Source organism: Polyodon spathula, chromosome 20 (assembly GCF_017654505.1).
Source record: "Polyodon spathula isolate WHYD16114869_AA chromosome 20, ASM1765450v1, whole genome shotgun sequence".
NCBI classification, from domain to species: Eukaryota; Metazoa; Chordata; class Actinopteri; order Acipenseriformes; family Polyodontidae; genus Polyodon; species Polyodon spathula.
The window spans coordinates 26,016,432-26,036,484 of record NC_054553.1 but is presented as its reverse complement, the minus strand read 5'-3'; the positions used below and the strand labels follow the sequence as shown (position 1 = coordinate 26,036,484).

At 38.4% G+C, this 20,053-nt stretch overlaps 1 protein-coding gene across 10 annotated transcripts in view; it reads right to left on the bottom strand.

The window, feature by feature from the left end:
- The window catches only part of LOC121295611 (RNA binding protein fox-1 homolog 3-like), a 272,179-nt gene that overhangs the window by 24,921 nt on the left and 227,205 nt on the right, over positions 1-20,053 (bottom strand). For 8 of the 10 annotated variants that reach the window (XM_041220488.1, XM_041220489.1, XM_041220486.1 and 5 more), the window contains 2 exons: positions 10,369-10,620; positions 3,126-3,266 (listed from right to left, as the gene is read on the bottom strand). In XM_041220488.1, the coding sequence (XP_041076422.1) occupies positions 3,126-3,266; positions 10,369-10,587 (360 nt within the window). In that variant the 5' untranslated portion in view covers positions 10,588-10,620. The remainder of the gene's footprint in view (positions 1-3,125; positions 3,267-10,368; positions 10,621-20,053) is intronic. The other 2 variants (XM_041220480.1, XM_041220484.1) reach the window with 1 other exon arrangement.

The window sequence follows — 20,053 nt, the reverse complement described above, 5'->3', positions numbered from 1 at the left end:
CATTTCTGTATTATTACAAGCCTTGACCATGCCTGTTTAAAGCTGTGTGGTAATTCAGGACCTTGCATGCAGTAAATGAGACCTTGGTTTCATCATGTTATTTCAATTCATAAATACACATGCAGTGGATCTGCAAGATCAAATCCAGAACGAAATAAAAAAAGGAGAAAAATGTTGTTTGGTTGAAAAGTAACTTGTAGGAAATGTATTAAAAGTGAATAAAATGGAATGCAAATCAGATCTCCGAAACTTCACATGGACATCCCAAAAGCCAAAATACCCATCATGAAAATTATTATATTAACAACTAATATGTGGCATTTGCAAACTAGGCACAACAACAAGTGAAGTGTACCTGAAGATCACATAAAAAGACTTTGATGCATCTTTTTGTTGAAATTTATGCTGTGGTGGTCATATTGCGCAAGCATTTCCTAAAATAATATTAGATTAGTATTATTGCCTCTCTCTCAAACCAAGAAACTATGCCGGTAAAACACAAGACAAGCTGAAAAGCACAACATATAAAGGTAAGATTTATTACATGCGCATATATTAGCATTTAATTAACTATGCCAAAGTAGTGCACATATACTTTACATTGCAGCATCTACAATTACAAGAGCATCTAACGAAAGGTAGCTACTGTGTTTTTATGGAAGGCTATGACCTTAAGACAACAGGCCTGATAAAATAGAAAAAGAAAATCTGATCAAATGTAAAAAAGAAAACGAAATGTAAAGAAACAGAAGTCACAAATCCCCTTTTATTTTCCAAGGGACTCTGGCAGTCTCCAGGGGTTAACAAGCTTAAGTATTCAATTTAACAGGTTTGCCTTCAGATCATTAGAAAACAGTGGAATGAAAGCAAACCTTAAGTTCTTCTAATGACTGGAATGAAAGCAGGTTTTAATTGCTGTCTAGAATGGCCGTATTATTTCATTAAAACTAATTACTCTGTCAAACAGCCTGCGTCGGCTTCATTTCAGCACAACAGGAAAGAAATGGGTCTTCAAGGCGCACAACGCTCGATGAAATTGATTGCCCGGCTCAAGCCCTATTAAGGTTAGGGAAAGACTTCTTCTGTCCTTTCAGTCCATATCAGGAGGGAAAAGTGGGGTGTGCCAGTTCATTTGGGGCATCAACTCCCTGTGAATTGACTAGAAATAGCCAGACTGCAATTCATGGACCTGATTAATTTGAAACGCTTGTGATTTTGGGGGCACACTCAGGTCCCATCCCACCCATTCACACAATATAGACTTAGCATACAACTGTACATTGTACTTTGATTTACAGCCAAACCCTGTGAAAACAGCACCTAGGGACTTTTTAAATGGCTGATGTTATTTGAGAGATCTAGGGTTTATGTATGTTTGAAGTGCGACAATTCAGTTACTAATACTGTGTGTGTGTCTGTATCTATCTATCTATCTATATATATATACATTAAAATAACCAGATATGATAAAACAAAGGTTAGAAATCTAATGTTGCATATCTTCTTTTTTTTTTCTGGAGTGAATATATGATGATTGGGTTTTTTGGTTTTTGGTTTTTTTTTAAATAAAAGAAACAGCAGGAGAAATTCCCAGAAAGGAGTAATTCACTTTCAGCAGGGTGGGTGGTGAATTGCTTCATGCCGGTGTCTCAGTGCACAATTGAGGACCACCACATCCAGATATTACTTGTGTTTGCTTTGTGTCTCTGTTCTTGCAGAGCTGTGATGGTGCATTGAGCCAGTGGCAAATGTGCCAGTAATTACAGCTACATAGAGCTAACAGCACAAAATGATCCAATTCAGAGCTATTGTAAGAAAACAGGACTGGTGGGATTTTTGACACAAAGAGTTGGCTCTGCCCATACAGTCTCAAATGCAAAGCATTTTCAAGGAATAAACAGGGAGATTGATTTATCCAGTGCAAATTTACAGAAATGCTTTAATTTCTAAATCAACAATCACGTTGTTTATATGTAGTTTGGAAGACACAAACTGTTTTCATTTGAAGATATGGTTCAAGTTACATTTTACCTGCAATATTTGATAGAAATGATGCAAGTCTCATTCAGATTGTATTGCTAGTTCATGTTTGACTGCATTCAAGGCTGTCATAGTAAAACCAGAGTAACTTTGTGCTCACAAATATACACAAACACAACTTGTTAGGAACACACACACACACACACACACACACACACACACACACATATATACATACATAAATACATGCATTATCCATCAAAGCCAAACTTCACTTATCAATTCCCCTGGAAAAAGTTCTCTAACATAACGTATGCATGGATTGCTATGGTGCATTAGCCATATATCTATCTAAGATTTCTGTGACTTGGTGGCTAATTACTATGTGGCACTTGGAACTTGAGTGAATCCCAAGACACCTGAAGAAATAGAATTCCAGCCACCTTACTGGCTTCCAAAGGGAGTTCTCCATGGGCACGTCATCACAAAAACACCTAATTAGGAGAAACTTTCTTTTAATTGCTGTGAAAAGCACTGTTGATTAGATTGTTCTGCCAGTGGGACCTTGTAGTGCTCAAGACATCAAGACTTTGGAAAATAAAGAAAAAGAAAACAGAGAAGTCTCCCAAATCTTTGGATTTGGGAAGAACAAAGTTTTGCGATATTGATTTGTTTTAACAAAAAAACCCTCACTATTAGATTCAATATTACTATTATTGCTACTAATAATAACTATGTTGTAACATTTTGTACTATTTTCTGCTGTACCAAACAGGCCAAATCACTCTTGTAAGGAGAAATATTTGGCAGGCTAATAAACAAATAAACAATTCTTCTTCACTAAAGCTACATTATTACCATATGGTAACAACCCGTTCCATGTAGAGCTAACACTGGATCCATCTGGAACGCCATCTCAAGATGCAGTGGGAAAACTGAAAATATCCAAAGGATTTTGCACACACAGTCCCATGTGCAATTACTTAGAATGTTTCAAACCTACAGTGTGGTTCTCTAATATAGTTTACTGAGTCAACCAGTCCATGTGCTACAGTACAATTCTGACCAAGGTAAGGCACCCAACCTCCTGATATAGTTCAACAGTAGGGTTTGCAAACTATTAAAGGAAATTACTGAAAACTCACCCCAAACATTTGCCGTAAGTCGGGGTCTCGGAAGCGGAAGGGGATGTTGGAGACATGTAACCGTTTGGGTTGCTGCTTCTCTAACGGGTCTGTGGACTGTAGCTGCTGTGAAACCTCCGTCTGTGCCACGTCGTCTGTCTGCTTGGGGGGATAAAAAGAAAGACATATTATTCAGAAGCTGCTACTGAACCTGACACTAAATGAATACTGGTAACACTTTAAAACAAGTGGTGGCAATATAAACGTAGTACCGTAATCTATTTCTCATAACGGGTGTGACTGTTAAGCTATTCACAGTCACAATAGTGAACGGCCTGTTAGAAACCCACAAGTGGAGCACTCTGCTTTTTTAATATAGACTCAATTCATGTGAACTTCGTATGTATTCTATGGAAATATTTAGAATCTCCTTTGCTCCCAATTTTCTCCCAATTTGGAATGCCCAGTTATTAATATTGTTGTTATTTTTCTCCTTCACTGTGGCAATTCCCCACACAGCTCAGGGACAACAGGCTCAGTGGGCGTCTTCCGATCCCACAAGCCAAACCACTTCTTTTTACACCCAGGAATGTGAGAATTGGATCAAAGACCAGCCCAACAAATCTCCGCCCCCAGTCTCACTCGCCTGCTTTTACCAGGTGAGCCATTTGGGGACCATGGAAAGCCTTATTCCAACCCTTAATCGCGTGAAGTGCAGTGCTGTTTCCAGCCATATCACATATAACAAGACTTCCATCTTTGCTCCTGGAGGCATTTATTTTTAGCTTATGGTTTGTTTGACATATTTTCACCAGACACATTTCTCCTCAACACCTTAAAAAAATCATGTTCACAGTGCTTGTCTGTAGCACCATGTATGAAACATGGTTTTAATAAGGTATATGGAAAAGGGCTATTTGAAGATGTCCAATACATAAAGATAATCCACAGAAGTGATACTTCATAGGATTAGCACAATAACCTGCATCAAGGATGCACAAGCACAGTAACCACACTATACAATAACCACATTAAAATCAATATACAAATATTTAACAGCAAAGAAAATAAACAAATAGGCTAGCAAGTGAAAAATACTGAAGTGAAAAATGAATGTGTGTAATAATAAAAAATACAAAAAGGATTCCAATTAAAATGTGAGTGGCTTCACAGGTCAGAAGCTGCGAGTAGAATCTAAAGAGCATATTCACCACAGATCTTGTCAAAGAACATTTTTGGTGGACTTTTAAACTCATCCCCACCACCACTAATATATGTAGCAAGTTTATGCTTAAGGGTAGTTTGTAGAAGAACCCCTCTGCTAAATCAGCCCCACCAGCCCCTATACTGCACAATACTTACAGTGCCTTCCTCTGCCTGTCCCACTGGCAATCCAGTTCAAATGCACTGTGTTTCTCGCTTGAAACCAGTGCAGCCATGCAGAACTAAAGATACCCAGACAGGACACAAGTAATATGAAGTCTGATGCACGTTTTGTGTGTGTGTCCTGACTTGAACCCCCTTGCTGCAGCGTCGGTCAGGTCATTAGGTTGTGATACTTCAATTTGCTTCACAGCAGCACTGTTGAGATTCTGCTGCTTTTGGTCAGATTTACTTTACTGGGTTCAGTTAGAGAACAAAGACAGGTGTGGGCTAGCTGAAATAAGACAAGAACCATGGTTTTCAAATGCCATGATAATGTTACTGTTAAGGGTCAGGGGTTGGGGGGCAGGAAGAATCATACATTCTGGTCCAGTGGTTAAAGAAAAGTGGTTGTAACCAGGAGGTCCTGGGTTCATATCCCAGCTCAGCCACTGACTCACTGTGTGACCCTGAGCAAGTCACTTAACCTCCTTGTGCTCAGTCTTTCAGGTGAGACGTTGTTGTAAGTGACTCTGCAACTGATGCATAGTTCACACACCCTAGTCTCTGTAGGTCGCCATGGATAAAGGCGCCTGCTAAATAAACAAATAGTAATAATAATTTCTATTACTGCCAGGCCCAGGCCTCTGCAGTAATTAATATGTCTCTTTGTGGGCCTATACTTTTTAAGTAAATTAGCAAGCTCAAGCCTGGAGCCAGCTGTGTTTAGTGTTTGTGATTAAAATTCAAGTACAGAATTAACAGAATTAAATAATGAAAACTGTGTTTAAAGACTATTTACATAGTAATTATTCATCAGTGACCTGGTTTACTGATTATAAATGTAATTGCTAGATTTACAAGGGCAGAGTGTGGCTACGAAAAAACGAAGCGTTAACACTTCAGCTAGCTTTTAGCTTCCCTCCCCGGATCCCATACTAAACCGTGAGGTAATTGCCCTACTCCAGTTCTGCTGTGCCTGAGCTGCGTCGCTCCACAGTTGAGCATTGCTGCTCTCGTCTCGGCAGATAGATGGGTTAAACGGCTACATAATTAGAACTTTCTGTTATAGCTTCCCTGGAGTGAAATGTGTGGAATCTCTGATCCTCCAGGGCTGAATGGAGCACATGTTCTATATCATTTATCATGAAAGGTGTCATTTTTGGTTAGGATCCTCAGCTCCCACACAGTTCCCACCGGAAAATGAAGAAAGAAAATATAAACCCATCCTTTTATTCCGGCAACAAATCTAAACATCTAAACAAGCCAGCCTCCCTCAGTTTTCTTCTACCAGCTTCAAGCACATTAGCGTCCCTGTCTCTTAGGCCCGGCTCAATCTGTGCACTGGGACTCTCTTGTGCTCCCTCGCAGCACGCTTATCTGGAAATCACTGCGTAGCAAAGTGCTCTCCTTTGTGGCTTCGGAAGCAGCAAGCGAGAACACACAGACGCACACAGACTCAGTGATGCAGAGATGCCGGTATTCACCAGAACACAATAACACAGCCCACAGGAGTGCGATCCCGTCCCCTACACTGCAACTCTGCAGCAGGTTGGCACTGTGTGCTCCACTTAATGTGTGGGAGGGAAATAAATACCCCATTCTTAATAATCTTTCCAGTCATTTCTTTCCAGAAATCCCTCTCTGAACACTCAGAGAGGGATTTGCAAACTTAAAAACAAATCATAAAAAAGCAACAGCAGCGTGGCTTAGCGGTTTGTGTTTCAGGCAAGGTGCTATATAAAGTCGGTTGTGGTACTAATATAATCCTCCTTTTTTATACTGTTAAAGAGCCATCTATAGGGTTTTCAGTTGTCATTTAATCTGTGTTAATTGGATGTTAAGTATATTGCAACTGGTGTGCGCTGGTGTTGTCTTTCAGGAGATAAAATAACTTCTACTTCCACGTGCTGTTCCCACAGCCAGCTCTCTTGTTGCAGAGGACATTTACAATATTGGTCACTCCAATGCCTTGTAATACCTTTGTTATAAGGGCTGTCAGATGGAGAAACAAAGTATTCTGTATTGGAGCTGTCAAAATGTTCTATGGTTGTTACCTAGTGAACCATTGGTAACAATGTGCTGCTGTATTTCTTGTAAAATAATATCAGCATAAAAGAAAAATCAGAGGTCCATCTGAAAGGTTTTCTGCACTTCAGTATGTACTGCATTAACATTGCTCTTAACATTCGACTGACGCATTAGTAGAATGCATGTAATTTGCTGTTTGGCTTCTGGAAAGAACAAAAGTAAGTTTTCTAAACTATGGATGCTTGTTCTAAACAGAATTGATTTTAGAATTGTGGAATGATTGTGGGACACTGCAGATTTCTTCTCAATAGAGACAATGGTTTGGCTGTGATAAGTCAAGTTGGCTTGCTGACAAATACCCAGATGGTTGAAGACTGCCTGGGAAAAAAAAATATCCTCAGAGGGGACCAATGACAGCCGTATAACACAAGGAGCTAAACACATTTCATCTTACAGTTCTTCTACTAATATTAACACTGAAAAGCAATCAAAAGTTAATGGCGTTTATCTCCCAGTGGAGATTTTGGGACACAGAGAAATAGATGGTTTCATTAAGCTTAGCCTTCACTTGTTTATTAAACTTATTATTAAACACACACCATTAAAGACCTGCTACCAATTAAACACAAAACAATCTGTTCTCTCAAATCAAATAACATTGGCTTCTTAAAATATCCAGTTGTACAACCCAGTCTGTAAACTCTGCTTCAGTAAACTAGATGGGGGTTAGAAGTATATACTTTTTAATTGAGACTGTTTACAACATTATTTCATAGTTTTGTGTGCTCAACTACCATCCTCGTAATACTACTTGCAGCAGTTGGAGGTTACAAAAGCAAAACAAGATCAGCTTTTTTTTTTTTTTTTTTTTTTAAGTTGCTAGCATTTCACAGGATATTTTCAACACCACTCAAAGATAACCTTCTTATAAATATTCGAAAACCTTTAACAAACTCACTCCTGCAAATTTTGGACTTTTTAAAGTCTGTTTACTTCTTGCATTCACAGTGTACAGTAGGTTTGTGGTAGAGTGTGATAAATACAGGGAGGTGATATTTACTGCAAGTTCCTGTATAGTAACACCTACTTGTTAAAACTGGTCGTATTGTAACTTGTATTTTAAACTACAGTGGCTGGTTCACTGTTTTACATACTTTTGCCTTGTTTTTAAAATAATGTAACCACTGTAGTGTTGTGTGTAGTACACATAAAAATAAACTGCATGAAATTCATTCCCAATGAATGTATTGTGAATGTACTGTGAATAATAATTTTATTTTTCTGTAGTATCAGAGGTTGACATAAAAATGTGTGCAATTGTTTTCAGGTTAGAATTATAATTATTATTATTATTATTATTATTATTGTTGTTCTTGTGATTCCCCTCTCCTCCTCTCTCCTTGCTGTCTCTCTCTACTCCCGAGGCCCTGTCACTCCCGTGGTGCTGTGAGAGACTCTGGCCTTGCAGTCAGTTAGCTCGGTGAGATTATATAGCCTGTTGTTCAGTCATTTCTCTAACACACTTATTCACTGTTATCTGGAAATCGCTTCCAAAGTGCTCTCCTCAGCACTTCTCCCCTCGGAACTGCAGTACAACCACACATATAATTGAAACTATCTGATTGGAAAGCTGCCAAGCAGGTAGATTACATCCGATTAGGGCGATACCAGCACTTCACTTAAAGGGATTAGCCTGAGCCACTTTATATATTTATTTAAAGGCATTAGACAAGCCTTCCTGTCACTTGTACTGTGGTAAAGAAGGGTGATTCCACACACAGTGTCACAGACAGCATAATGGTCCAGCAAATTTTTTTTTTTTTTTTAAAGCAATTACAGTTTCCCACAGCTTTCTGTTCCCTTCTGTTCCACTTTCAGAAAAATCAGCAGGATATATTTTAATTGTTTTTTTGTTCTTTTAATGAAACAACAACAGCAGTCTGCCATTTCTACAGTGTTTCATATACTAGTTGTGTTGTATCATGCCAGTTCAATTTTAATAGCTCAATCAGCCAATAATACAGTAATTTGTTCTATTAAAAAAGTCCTACTCAACTCAACCAAATTCATGTTTAAGATAAGATTTATTTTAAGATAATATTTATTTTATCCACCCACCTGCCTTATAGTACAGTGTTTTAAAAGCTAACAATGCTTTCTAACCTTGAAATATAGCAACAAAAATCACAAGAAAAAACAGATTATCTGTTCCTAACTGCATTAATACACTCTGCAGCCTGCAAGATAATTGACCCTGTCATCAAGCACTCTCATCTTAGGCATTATGATTGACTGTTGCCGTAGTCAATTACCTAGTAGGTATTTTGCCCGCTAAGCCTGATGATAATGCATAAATTCAATGGGCACTTTCACACCTAGTTTCTTTGACCATTTCCCAATTTTCTTTGGGTCATCTGGAGGTAAACAGAAGATCCCTCTTAAATCTCTGGAATATGAAGACATTCAAATTTAGCGTGTTCAATTTTAGTGTACTAATGAAGGCACCAGCCGAATCGTCTCAGACAGCTGACCCTTGGATCACTTATAGTTTGCCAGGATAAGCAGGAATGAGACCTTGGCTCAGAACCTTGGCTGACAGGAGATCCTTTTGTTGTTTTTTTTTGCCTGGAAAAAGTCCAGCAAGAACCTCGTCAAAACAGACCTTCTGGGAATGTCCTGTAGTGTCTGTGCAATATTTCAGAATGCTAACCCTTTAAATTATAAATACTATAAAAAACCAAAGTAACTGCTGAGCTGGTCACCAGCGACTTTCCCATTGGGTTTGTAATCAAAGCCGTCTCACACAGTCTGTCACCACCGCAAACAGAACAGCCTATCATTAAAACAGTGAAGCAGAATGGCTGCTGGTGAGCCAGCCTCTCAACCAAAGCCCCTTTTTCTTCTCTCTGTCCTTGGGGATCAGTTCACTTGCTTATGTTGCAGTTTTCTAATGTTTCAACCATCACCGCATGAGTTTCCTCACTGCCGAAAACACTCTACCACAGCCGGGTCCTTTTGAGAGGTTAAAAATATAAATCGGACAGGCTGGTTTAAAATAAATAGATAAGAAAGAATTGGGATATTGCAATAATAATAGTAAAAATAAATCAACATTCACTAATATATGGAGAAATGAGATCTCAGTTATAGCAATATTAAGCCATGCATTTTACACTGGTTTATAAAATGTAAAGTAGTAAACAGTTTTATTAAAAACGAATAACGTTTGACAAACGCTGAAACAAGTCTGAGTCACTAAACCTGAATAATCAGGCTGTGCAGCAATAATAACGTACATGGAATTACATTTGAATTGCTATTACTTAGGGTACAATATAAACACAGATCAAAAACACAAAGCGTAAATGATTTATGTAATCTAAGTTACCACGGTGGCACCCTGGGTCTGACTCCGTGGTTTAGTGTACTTTTGAGGACAGGTTGGCCATTATTACTGTCCTCTCCTCATGTTTACATGGGTCTCTAACTATCTATTTCCTGCCAGGTTGATGGCCAGGGTATTCAACCTTATAAAAATATTCTAATGGGAACCATTGAACCCTGAAAGGTAAGCAACAGCAAACCTTGGGAATTAATTGCTTTGTCAGTTAAGAAGATGAGTTAGTAATCTAATTATATTGCTTGCTTTTATACCATTATACTGCATTTAGTGCCCTTCTCTAGACTGTAGACTGCTAAAGCAATAAGCCATGTGTCTGTAATGCCCTACAGCTATTATTTTTCGTAGCTTGTGACTTACATAAACACACCCGTTTTTATGAATAACGTTATGTGTAATCAGTATAGTAAAATAAAAGTCCAACTGACCAAACTGAACTTTTTAAAACTAAGTCTCCCCAACAGGACTCACCGGTACTGTCGTTGTGCCGGTGAGAGAGGGTGTGTTGGCGTTGGTGCCAGGCAGTTCTGAGTGGGTCTGCGTTGGCGTGTAGATGGTCATGGCATGCTCGGGTACCGTGCTCTGGCCCGTGTAGTCCTGCGTGGTGTGGGGGTGTGCCGGGGCGTACTCCGCTGGGATCCCATTCTGAGGGGGAGGGGGGTACTGGGCCGGGGGATAGGGCTGTGCCATCGCTTCTGGGGGGGCCGTAGCCTCTTGGTTACCCTGGAAACCAAACACAGAAACACAAAGGTAAATATTGTTTATCGTAAAGTCCAGAGATACAAGGCTTACATTAATAATAATAATAATAATAATAATAATAATAATAATAATAATTATTAGAAAATGTATTTGTTATTAGCCATTGATTATCTTACACCTTCAACCTCCCAATGTCGGTTCCCCTTATGATTGGTAAAGCCTTATTTAGTGAGTTCTTACAATTATTTTACCTACTATAAACAAACAGGAATATAATTGTTATGGTCCAGCATATAAAACAAAACTACACAGACAAAATTCTAGCACCATACATACGGAAAGCAGAATTAAATAGTCACCAGAGGGAATGAACATTTGAGGCTGTTTTATACAAGTTGCTGCATATTTTAGTAGCCTGAAAAATATGTCAGTTATGTCTGGGTTTTGCTGGCTGATAAAAGCAGTTGACAGTATGTACAGGGTTTACAATATACAAAAAGTCTCTGTGATGAAAAAAAGTAATTTTTTTAAAAAGGGTCAGAAAATGAATTCTTAAAAGCACATTCAATAATAATAATAATAATAATAATAATATAATAATAATAATAATAATAAAAGATGTCTCAGGGTGGCTTCACAGTAGATGTACATTCAGTTAAAATCAGACAAGGTGTTGTTTTTCATCTTGGCTTACAAAAGGCAGGGGAAATAAATGCCATCCTATAGGTTAAATAACTTAGGGAAAGGCCTATCATATTGCATTTCAGGGCAGATTAAAGAATCACTTGATCATTATTACCAAACACACTTTATTTTGTAGAACATCGCTCGATAGCGACAGAAGGCTGAAATTGAGGGGATTCTAAATTGCTCTCCAGGCAAACATGAGGCGTAAGATCAATTAACTGATACATTTTTGATTATGACCTTTGATTTAAATTACAGGTTTCTAATACTATCAGCCTTTTCGCTTGTGTCCCTCTCTCTCCCCTCGCTCTGTATCCACAGAGTGTCAGGGTGTAAATTAGAGTCGTCTCCTCTCCTTGCGGTCAGTTATGGCTCTGGCAGTGGCATTGTCCTGACAGCCTCCTGTCAGTTGCAGCTTTTGATTTCCGCTCGCGGGCAAGGGTAGCCATTCACCATGATTGACAGAGCCGTGTTTATTTGGGAGCGCTTTGTCACTCACAGTGCCTTCTCCCCTTTCAGAGGATAATTGCAAGGGTGGGGGTGGGGGGGTGTCATTGTGAGGGTCACGGTGGAGGGAGGTGACAGGGTCACCGTAGTTGGTCTGCCTGCTACTAGAGGTTTATTTGAAGATATTAATCTAGTAATCTAGCTTTGCCCTTTTGAGACTGCATGTTAACCTTTCCAAATGGGAAGCTCAGGGAAAGTAATAACCCTGGACAATGGGGAGCAGTCCTTTCTAACAATGGCGTGCCACTTTGATCACCACATTACATCAAAGCCCGTTCCTTGCTAGCACACCATTCGCTACATGGCAGTATTTAATAGTTTTTTAATGTTCCCGCTGTTCGAGCTGTTAGCACTTTACAAGGTAAACTATTCCATACATTTATTCCGCTCTAAAAAGTGATTGTCACTATTCTGAACTTGCTTTTGCTACTCTGGATGCCATCCTCTTACAACCAACATGCAAGGGGCACAGATTTTTAATCAAACATTTACATCAGGCTCAGATGGCTAGACATCAATTCTCTATGTATTTGGCTTGCTCTATGCTTTGAAAGAGAGCTAAACAGTACTCATACCAACTGGTATTAATGGTGAGCTTGTCAGAGGGATACAAAAAGCCAATATTAAAAAAAAAAAAAAAAGTGCAATACAGAGGCTCTATCCTCTTAACACACTTTCAAAACAAGATCCTTAAAAGAACCAAAATGACTGCTTCACTGTGGATAAACCCGGGCTGGAAAAGACAATAAATACAAATATTACTTCAGTTTTCCTTATTATTATTAGCCCTTTCCACTGACTAAGCAGCATTAGCTTTCACAGTGCGCCACCAATGAAGTAGAAAGAGCCTCTATTTAATAAGAGTGCAGAGAATTGCATTAATGTAAATGTAGTGGAAAAAAACGAGAGCCACAGCCATTGACATGTTGGCAAACAAATGAGACTGTCCTCTCAATTAGGGAAATGCTCCATTATCCAAATGAAAAACTATTCTGCTGTACCAGCCATGAGAGTTGGACAGACTCTGGAGTGAAATGCGGAGAGGGGCAGTCTCAGGGGATCTCCATTCAGCCAAGAGAAATACCGTATTCCTTTGAATTTAAAGCACAGTCCAAATTTCCCATCCTCAATTTGAGGAAAAAAAAAACTAAAATAAAGATGCATTTGCAAAGATACAGCCTCAGTTATGCATATACTAGCCGTTTTTACAAGGGAATACTACATTTTTTGCAATGAAATTCTACAAACTCATCTGTTAGACCCATTGTAAAAGCATATTGTATATTGGTAAATTAACATTCCTGCCTGTAATAACATTAGATCTCTTCTACTCATCATCCTCTCAGTTGGAGGAGTTATCTTTATTACTTGACATCTCCCATACAACCCCGCTTTTTTGAAAATGGCTGCCTGTATGTCATGGATGATTCGAGATCAGGCAGTAACATTTTTGTTTGTCTTTTCTCTGGCGGTTGATTTTTATACACACATAACTTCAGATGAAAAAATAGTTTTAAAAAGTCATAAAGTCGAAGGAATATGGGACTGCTGTTCAATCCAGCTGGACCTCTCCTGCAGTCTACCCTGGGCTTGCCATCTTTTGACAGCACGGTAACACCTGGAGGACACAGGTTGAAGGCAAATATTTATATGGTCTTGTTAATCATATACACTGTACGACCGACAGTGTTTCAACCCTGTTTCTTTTGTATTGTTTGTTTATTTATTATTATGTGTTTATTTAGCAGACACCTTCATCCAAGGCGACTTGCAGAGACTAGGGTGTGTGAATTATGCATCAGCTGCAGAGTCACTTACAACAACGTCTCACCTGAAAGACAGAGCACAAGGTTAAGTGACTTGCTGAAGGTCACGTCGTGAGTCTATGAATGAGCCGGGATTTGAATCAGGGGACCTCCTGGTTCTAGCCCTTTTTGTTTACCACTGGACCATACAGCCTCCTTGTATTCCTAACAGTCCTTTTTTTTCCAACCAGGAACTTAGTATTGGTTTTAAATATGCATTGTTTTCCACTGCAGATAAGACAGCACTTACAGGAAACTTTCAAGTTTAAACCCCTACTTCATGGCACCTTCTCACTTTCTGTGTCAGTCTCGCTCCCATCCTCTACCAGAATGAGTCTGGGACCATACAGCTCGTATCATAGATCATATTGGTAAGTAAAAAAAAACAAAAAAACATCAGCAATTGAGGGGATCAGTGATAATGTTTCTAATGTGGATAACACATGTGACTTCAATGTCTTTTACCACTTAAAGTACTAGGGCCAAAAGACTAGATAAGGGAAAAAAAAACAATCTTGTTCACTACATTAGGAAAGTGTTATGCTCCTTTTTGTACCTCATCCTCAACTGTACATTCCCCTATAGAGAGGACACAATGAACAATGTGAATTCTAAAACACAAGATAAAATAATGCACTCCGCTTTCCTTGAAGGCCTCAAAGTTTCTTTCATTATTTTTTTTAATAAACCAAAATCAGAAATTGATATTTAATATATCTCCCTGGTGTACTGCGTTACGTTTTAATGCACTCTGCACCCTTTCTCTCTATATAACAAATCGCTGCATCTGCTTGTCGTAATGCTGGATGTTATTAATGTGGAAGAAAAGAAGAGAGAGGGAAAAAAAAAACGAGACTCGATCAATGTGACTGCAGCTGTTACACGAAAATATCCCCAGATCCTTGTCGACAAATTGCGCTGGTAAATGATTTCTCCTATGAACTAAATCATATTATCTGTACTGCTATCAGGACCGCTTCGTTCTACCTCCTCCTCCCCAAAACAGCATTACAAATCTGAGTGAATGCACAGTAAATTAGTTTATTTCCCACTAGATTGGAGAATGCGGAGAGGACTACAAGAAACTGCCTTTAAACTCTCTTTAACCCCTTGTTTAAATTCAAGGAGTGCAGAGTTTAGTTCTGAAAACTGCAGCAGTACTTTGTCACACTGTAGAAAAGAATATTAAAAGACTAGACTAGAAGAAGCATGCTTAACCATGTTTTAAAAAGAATCTATCGCCTTAATAACAGGTTTTTTTTTTGATTGGATGATGTGGTTATTTACTCCAGATTAACACTGCTCCACATTTTAAATATTGCATGTAAGCACACATGCACATACTGCCGCCATTTCAACTTTCAATGTCCCTATCAATGTTACGCAAAAAAAAAAAAAATTAAATAAAAAAAAAAAATTAATAAAATAGGTTAACATAAAAAACTGTTCTCTAAAATAAGTGAATGTTCAAGTTATGGAAAAACAGGGGCTTTTGAATTCCCTTGCTTTGCTCTTAATGCCAGGAGTCCCTATTATTTAGTGGCACTGTACTGTTCTAAATTGGATTTAAATCTTATTTAAGAAATCACTTCCAAGCGGTATTTTGTTTGCAATCGCATGTTCCCCTGAGCACTCACTGTGGAAACACAAGCTCCCCAAGGTGTCAATCCTAGGAACGCTACTGCTTTCCATTTGGTTTTATCCATAGGGTCATCTCAATCTCGCATTTATCATTTCTTATCTCACTTTCAATTTTTTGTAATTGCACCAAAGGAGATTATTCCTGGAAAAAGTGCATCATACCGAAAGAGAAATAACAACATGTTTATATTTATTAAGCCTGAATCAATCCAACATTGTTTTTCTAATTTCTCTAAGATTGTGGGGGTTGTCCCAAACTATAAAACAGGAGCAGATTTTGCTTAATTTGAGCATAAGCTACCCCCGTCTCCACACACACAACAAAGTCACCATAGTTTAGAACTTTCTGTAGGTGGCACTGTGATTTAACACACAAGCATTTCACCTCTGGATTCCACATTACAAAACCAACACAAGTCAACACAACTGGAATACCTTTACAGTTGGTCTCAAAATAAGAGTTGCCCATTGAAATGGGCATGGAGGCCGAAGTGCTCCTCACCCATAAGAGAAAGGGTGCATTCCTTATTTGAAGCATGCTTTTGGATAAATAGTGAGGACATGGGTAAACGAACATCCTTTCAAAAACCTTTTTAAAAGGGAGTATGGGCAGTAAATGTCACTTCCAGAGGCAGGTACATTAACCAAAGTCTGCTGAGGTGAACTGTTTATCAGCTGGAGTGAAGAGTGGTGCAGTCGATGCATAAAAAAAGATGTAGTTTATTATTGAAGAGATGTATGCTTATGACATATTAATACCTGACTTAATTTAAAAGGACACTCAAGGGCTATTTCTTAGTTTAGGTAAATGGGAACTCCCCATTCCAGTGTATGCCAATAAAACTGGTACTTGAATATGAGTGAGATCGATGCATTGGGTTTACAGTCTTTTCATGATTTGCATTAAAGTGCTGCCTAATAGATTAGAATCGATTAATTGATCAGACCGCACATAAAGGAGGAGTCAATGTAATGTACTTCTCTGAAACCAAATTAGTAAAGTCTAAGATAAAAGGCTGAGTTTTCTACAAAGCGGTGGGAAATTGGCAGTTACCGATAATTGCTATGGAAGTATGCATAGAGGGCATTCCTTGGATCAAAAATACAGAATTGATTTCTATTCATATGTGACTACTACATGATAGTGCTAGGGACTCAAACAGCATATCTTTACCTTGTCATTTTACAGCAAAACTTTACTGATGTTTTTGTCAAAACCAGTCATTTCTTTTACCAGTAAAACCATCTAAAACAGCTTAGAAAATGGCTCTTGGGTATATTTCTAAAACTGGCTTTCTTGAAAGGAAGCCAAGGAACAATGACAACTCCAGGCTCTCATCTCCTGTGTGATTCCAGCACCACCACGAAATGAAGATAAGGGGGTGCTTTTGTTTTGTTTGTGAGAGCCTGTTGGGATAGCATTGCTGGCAATACATTTGCCTCGCTGAGATTAAAACGGTTTAAGCCTATCCTGGCAGATAAGGATGACATTTCATCCTTGGGGATCTTGCCCAGGGCTCTGCTGTATTGTCACGTGCTGCTCACTTGGACTGCAGCCCTGGTATACACTCTTGGACAGAAAGGACTATTTTTAGATTTATTCACATTTGTCAGTTTTAGAGACCCATGTTTAAAAATGAATATTATTGTGTATATAAATCTATATTCTTTTCTTTCACGTCATCCTTCTATAAAACATTCAAATTACACCAGCCTTCTATTTATTTTCCACATCTAATTCAACATTTGCTTAACTTATTTATCTGTTTACGTAGGTGTTTAACAATCCACTATTTGGAAAAGAAACTAAAATTTACAGACAAGAATGGACCTTGTTCTGTGGCACTCACTTCTAAAATACTGTTGGGAATACTGAAATAATGCCATGTAATCTGTATTCTTTAACTATAGAAATACCATATATATTTAAAATATAGAATATTGTATTAAAAAACTCCATACAGTACTGTATCTACAGAAAATGACTTACACTGCTGGGTTCATGTTAAATTGGACTGTTTGATCCTGTAAGTCGACAGAGATTAGTGGGTAAACATAAATTCATTGCCAGGACTGTACTGAGTGAATGGAATCAAGTCTCTGGGTATATTGTCACAGCGCAGCATTGATTTCCCACAGCACTGCAAATATTTAGTAAGTAAACATGAGCAACAGTAGTCCAACTGAATCCATTTTAATTACATCAATTGTAAGTTGTTTTTCTTTATTCGGTTTTAAATTAAGTTTTAAATTGGCTCTGATTTTACTTAATGTGGCCCTTTTCTGCACCCCCAAAATACACAGCGGTTCTGTTAACATAGTTGTATCCAATGCAAATACTGTGTGGTGCGTATATACACTCTTGGCTTTGGTGTATTGCAGTATTGCTGTAGCTCTTTTAAAAGGTGCATTTGAACCAAAATAAACTCAAATGAACATGCTGCTTTTTGCTGAACAGCAGGAAGAAAACTAATTAGGGTCTGCCCACTTTAAGCTCTTTGACATTCCTCTCTTCAGGCATGAAATAAGGAATCAAGTTAAAGTTCACCTGAAAACCGATATCGAATTTCTGTATTTGCACAGCGTTTGGGCAAAATTGTATTTCCTGCTGTTTTTAGCCAAAACGCAGAAACAAAATGTAGTCTCTTTTTAGAAACATCTGCAAGCTGTTAATTGTGAGAATCACCAGTGAAGGGCACAGGAACTAAAAGACACTACCACTATTTTGTAGGTCTCACATTTTCCTGTATGTAAAGGACAGAGAAGTCATGGGACAATAAATGTACTGTATTTTTGTATATTTCGTTGTTGCACCTGCCTGCATTCTACTTCAAGAAACCGAAACAAAAAAACCTTCCATTGCTTTTTGAGGAGAGCTAAAATGGGAGGCTATTGGGAATTTCAGCTCTTGTAAAACTCAAGGAAGCAACACAGCCCCTGAACCAATCACTGCTTTTATATAACAAAAAAATTATATTCAGTCATCTGGGAACAGCCCACTTAGATTAAAAGTGTCTGCTGCAGTATCAACCAGCCCTGTATTGAAAACAATGGACTTGCATGACCCCCTCTGCTGTAAGATCAGGTGAAGAGTACCGCGGCTAGATTAATAAAAACAGAAAACAACACAAACGTGTTAGATGATGCCCCTTTATTCTGCTCCACAGAAATGAGCTCCTGGAAGAGAAACAGCGACGTGCAATCATAAAGAAATCTGCCTTCAGAACACATTTCCATGACAATCCGGGTTATATCTCACGGAGAAGTGAGTTATCGCCATCACGCTCGCAGTTAGCAGTTTTATTTTAATAGAGCTCCATAAAAGTCACAGTGAAAGACGGAACCCTCCGTTTTTGAATCTAAAACAATGATAGCCCCCCCCCACCCCCCCACCCCCCCCCCCCCCTTCTCCCAAACCTCATGCAAGACAACCCTACCTCAGTAGCTTTATAATTCCATCCTGTCTAATTCATTTTGTCTCCTTGACAGCGGTTTTTAATAACTTTTATTAATTAGGGCTGTCGGATGGCTTGTCTCACAGAATATTATTTTATTCAGGGACCATTAGGCTGTCCTGTTTCGCGACCGGCACTAGTCCCCATCAGCCGCAGCGGTGGGCTCGACGATCTATAACTCTCCCAGGTTCCCTGTTAACGGCCACATATTCACACAGATTAATTCTTTTCTTTCTGACAGCTAGAGGAATTGAGTTCCACTCACCTGAGCAGTGCACCGCCACTGTTAGTCAGAAAAGCCAGACATTTTATAGCTTTTAACTCGTTTGTAGATATTTTTTTTTAAATCATAAAGACAGTATCAAGACGATAAAACCTGTTTTTCCATTCAGCCTTTTTGAATTGTTTTCTAAACTTGTAATACTCTTTTTGTGTAATTATTAATGTGGTAATAGTGCAGTGAAGCAGTTAAAGAATAGGGGGAAAAAAAGAATTTAGAACGAATCAGATTGATACACGTCTTTCTGATTGGCTAGGTTTTGGACAGGAATATGAATGGCACCCAACTTGCAGGCTTTGCTGTAATTCTCCTTTTGGATTCACTGTCCACTACAGTCACTAAATCACCTGAACTTAAATGTAATACTGCGTGAATATCACCTGCATATCTAATCTCATAAAACATAATGTTAATTTCCTAGTTATACTGAATAATTAGATTGCTAGCTAGTCCACCTGTTTGTATAATTACGGTAAAGTGTTAACCTTTTAACATAACCCAGAACAAACAGCCAAGTCACCTAAGGGTTATCAGCTGATGGGGGGAACGAAAAAATGAAAAATTGACTTTGCACTTAAAGGTTACCACTGTCTGAGGTTAAATGACAAGTTCACAATTGCTATTTAAGGTTTGAGAAGAACAGTTATCATAAGGGCATTTAATAATAATTACTTTTTTTTATGTATGACAGGAACAGAGATTTCTGAAATATATTATAATTAATCTTTGTCCACCTCCAGGCATGAACAACGTCTCTGTCCTTATTGTGCACTAGAAGGGTTTGTGTGGGTGTGTGTGGCTTTTACTAGTTTCATTCATTACAACTAACAACTGCTGTGCTTAAATCTATAATTGCCACGCTCTCTCTCAATATTTTAATTTGGTTAATGCTACATTTGTGTTCACTGAATACATTTATCTTTCCTGTTAAAAAAAATATATAACAAAGAGAGAGAAAATGTACAAAGTTAGCTGAAATTGCACCATGCCAAATACATTTGTTCAACATTATGGATACAATACATTTTTTGGTGTCATTATGTCCTGTCTTGCCTTTTTTGCATTCAAAGAAAGCATTG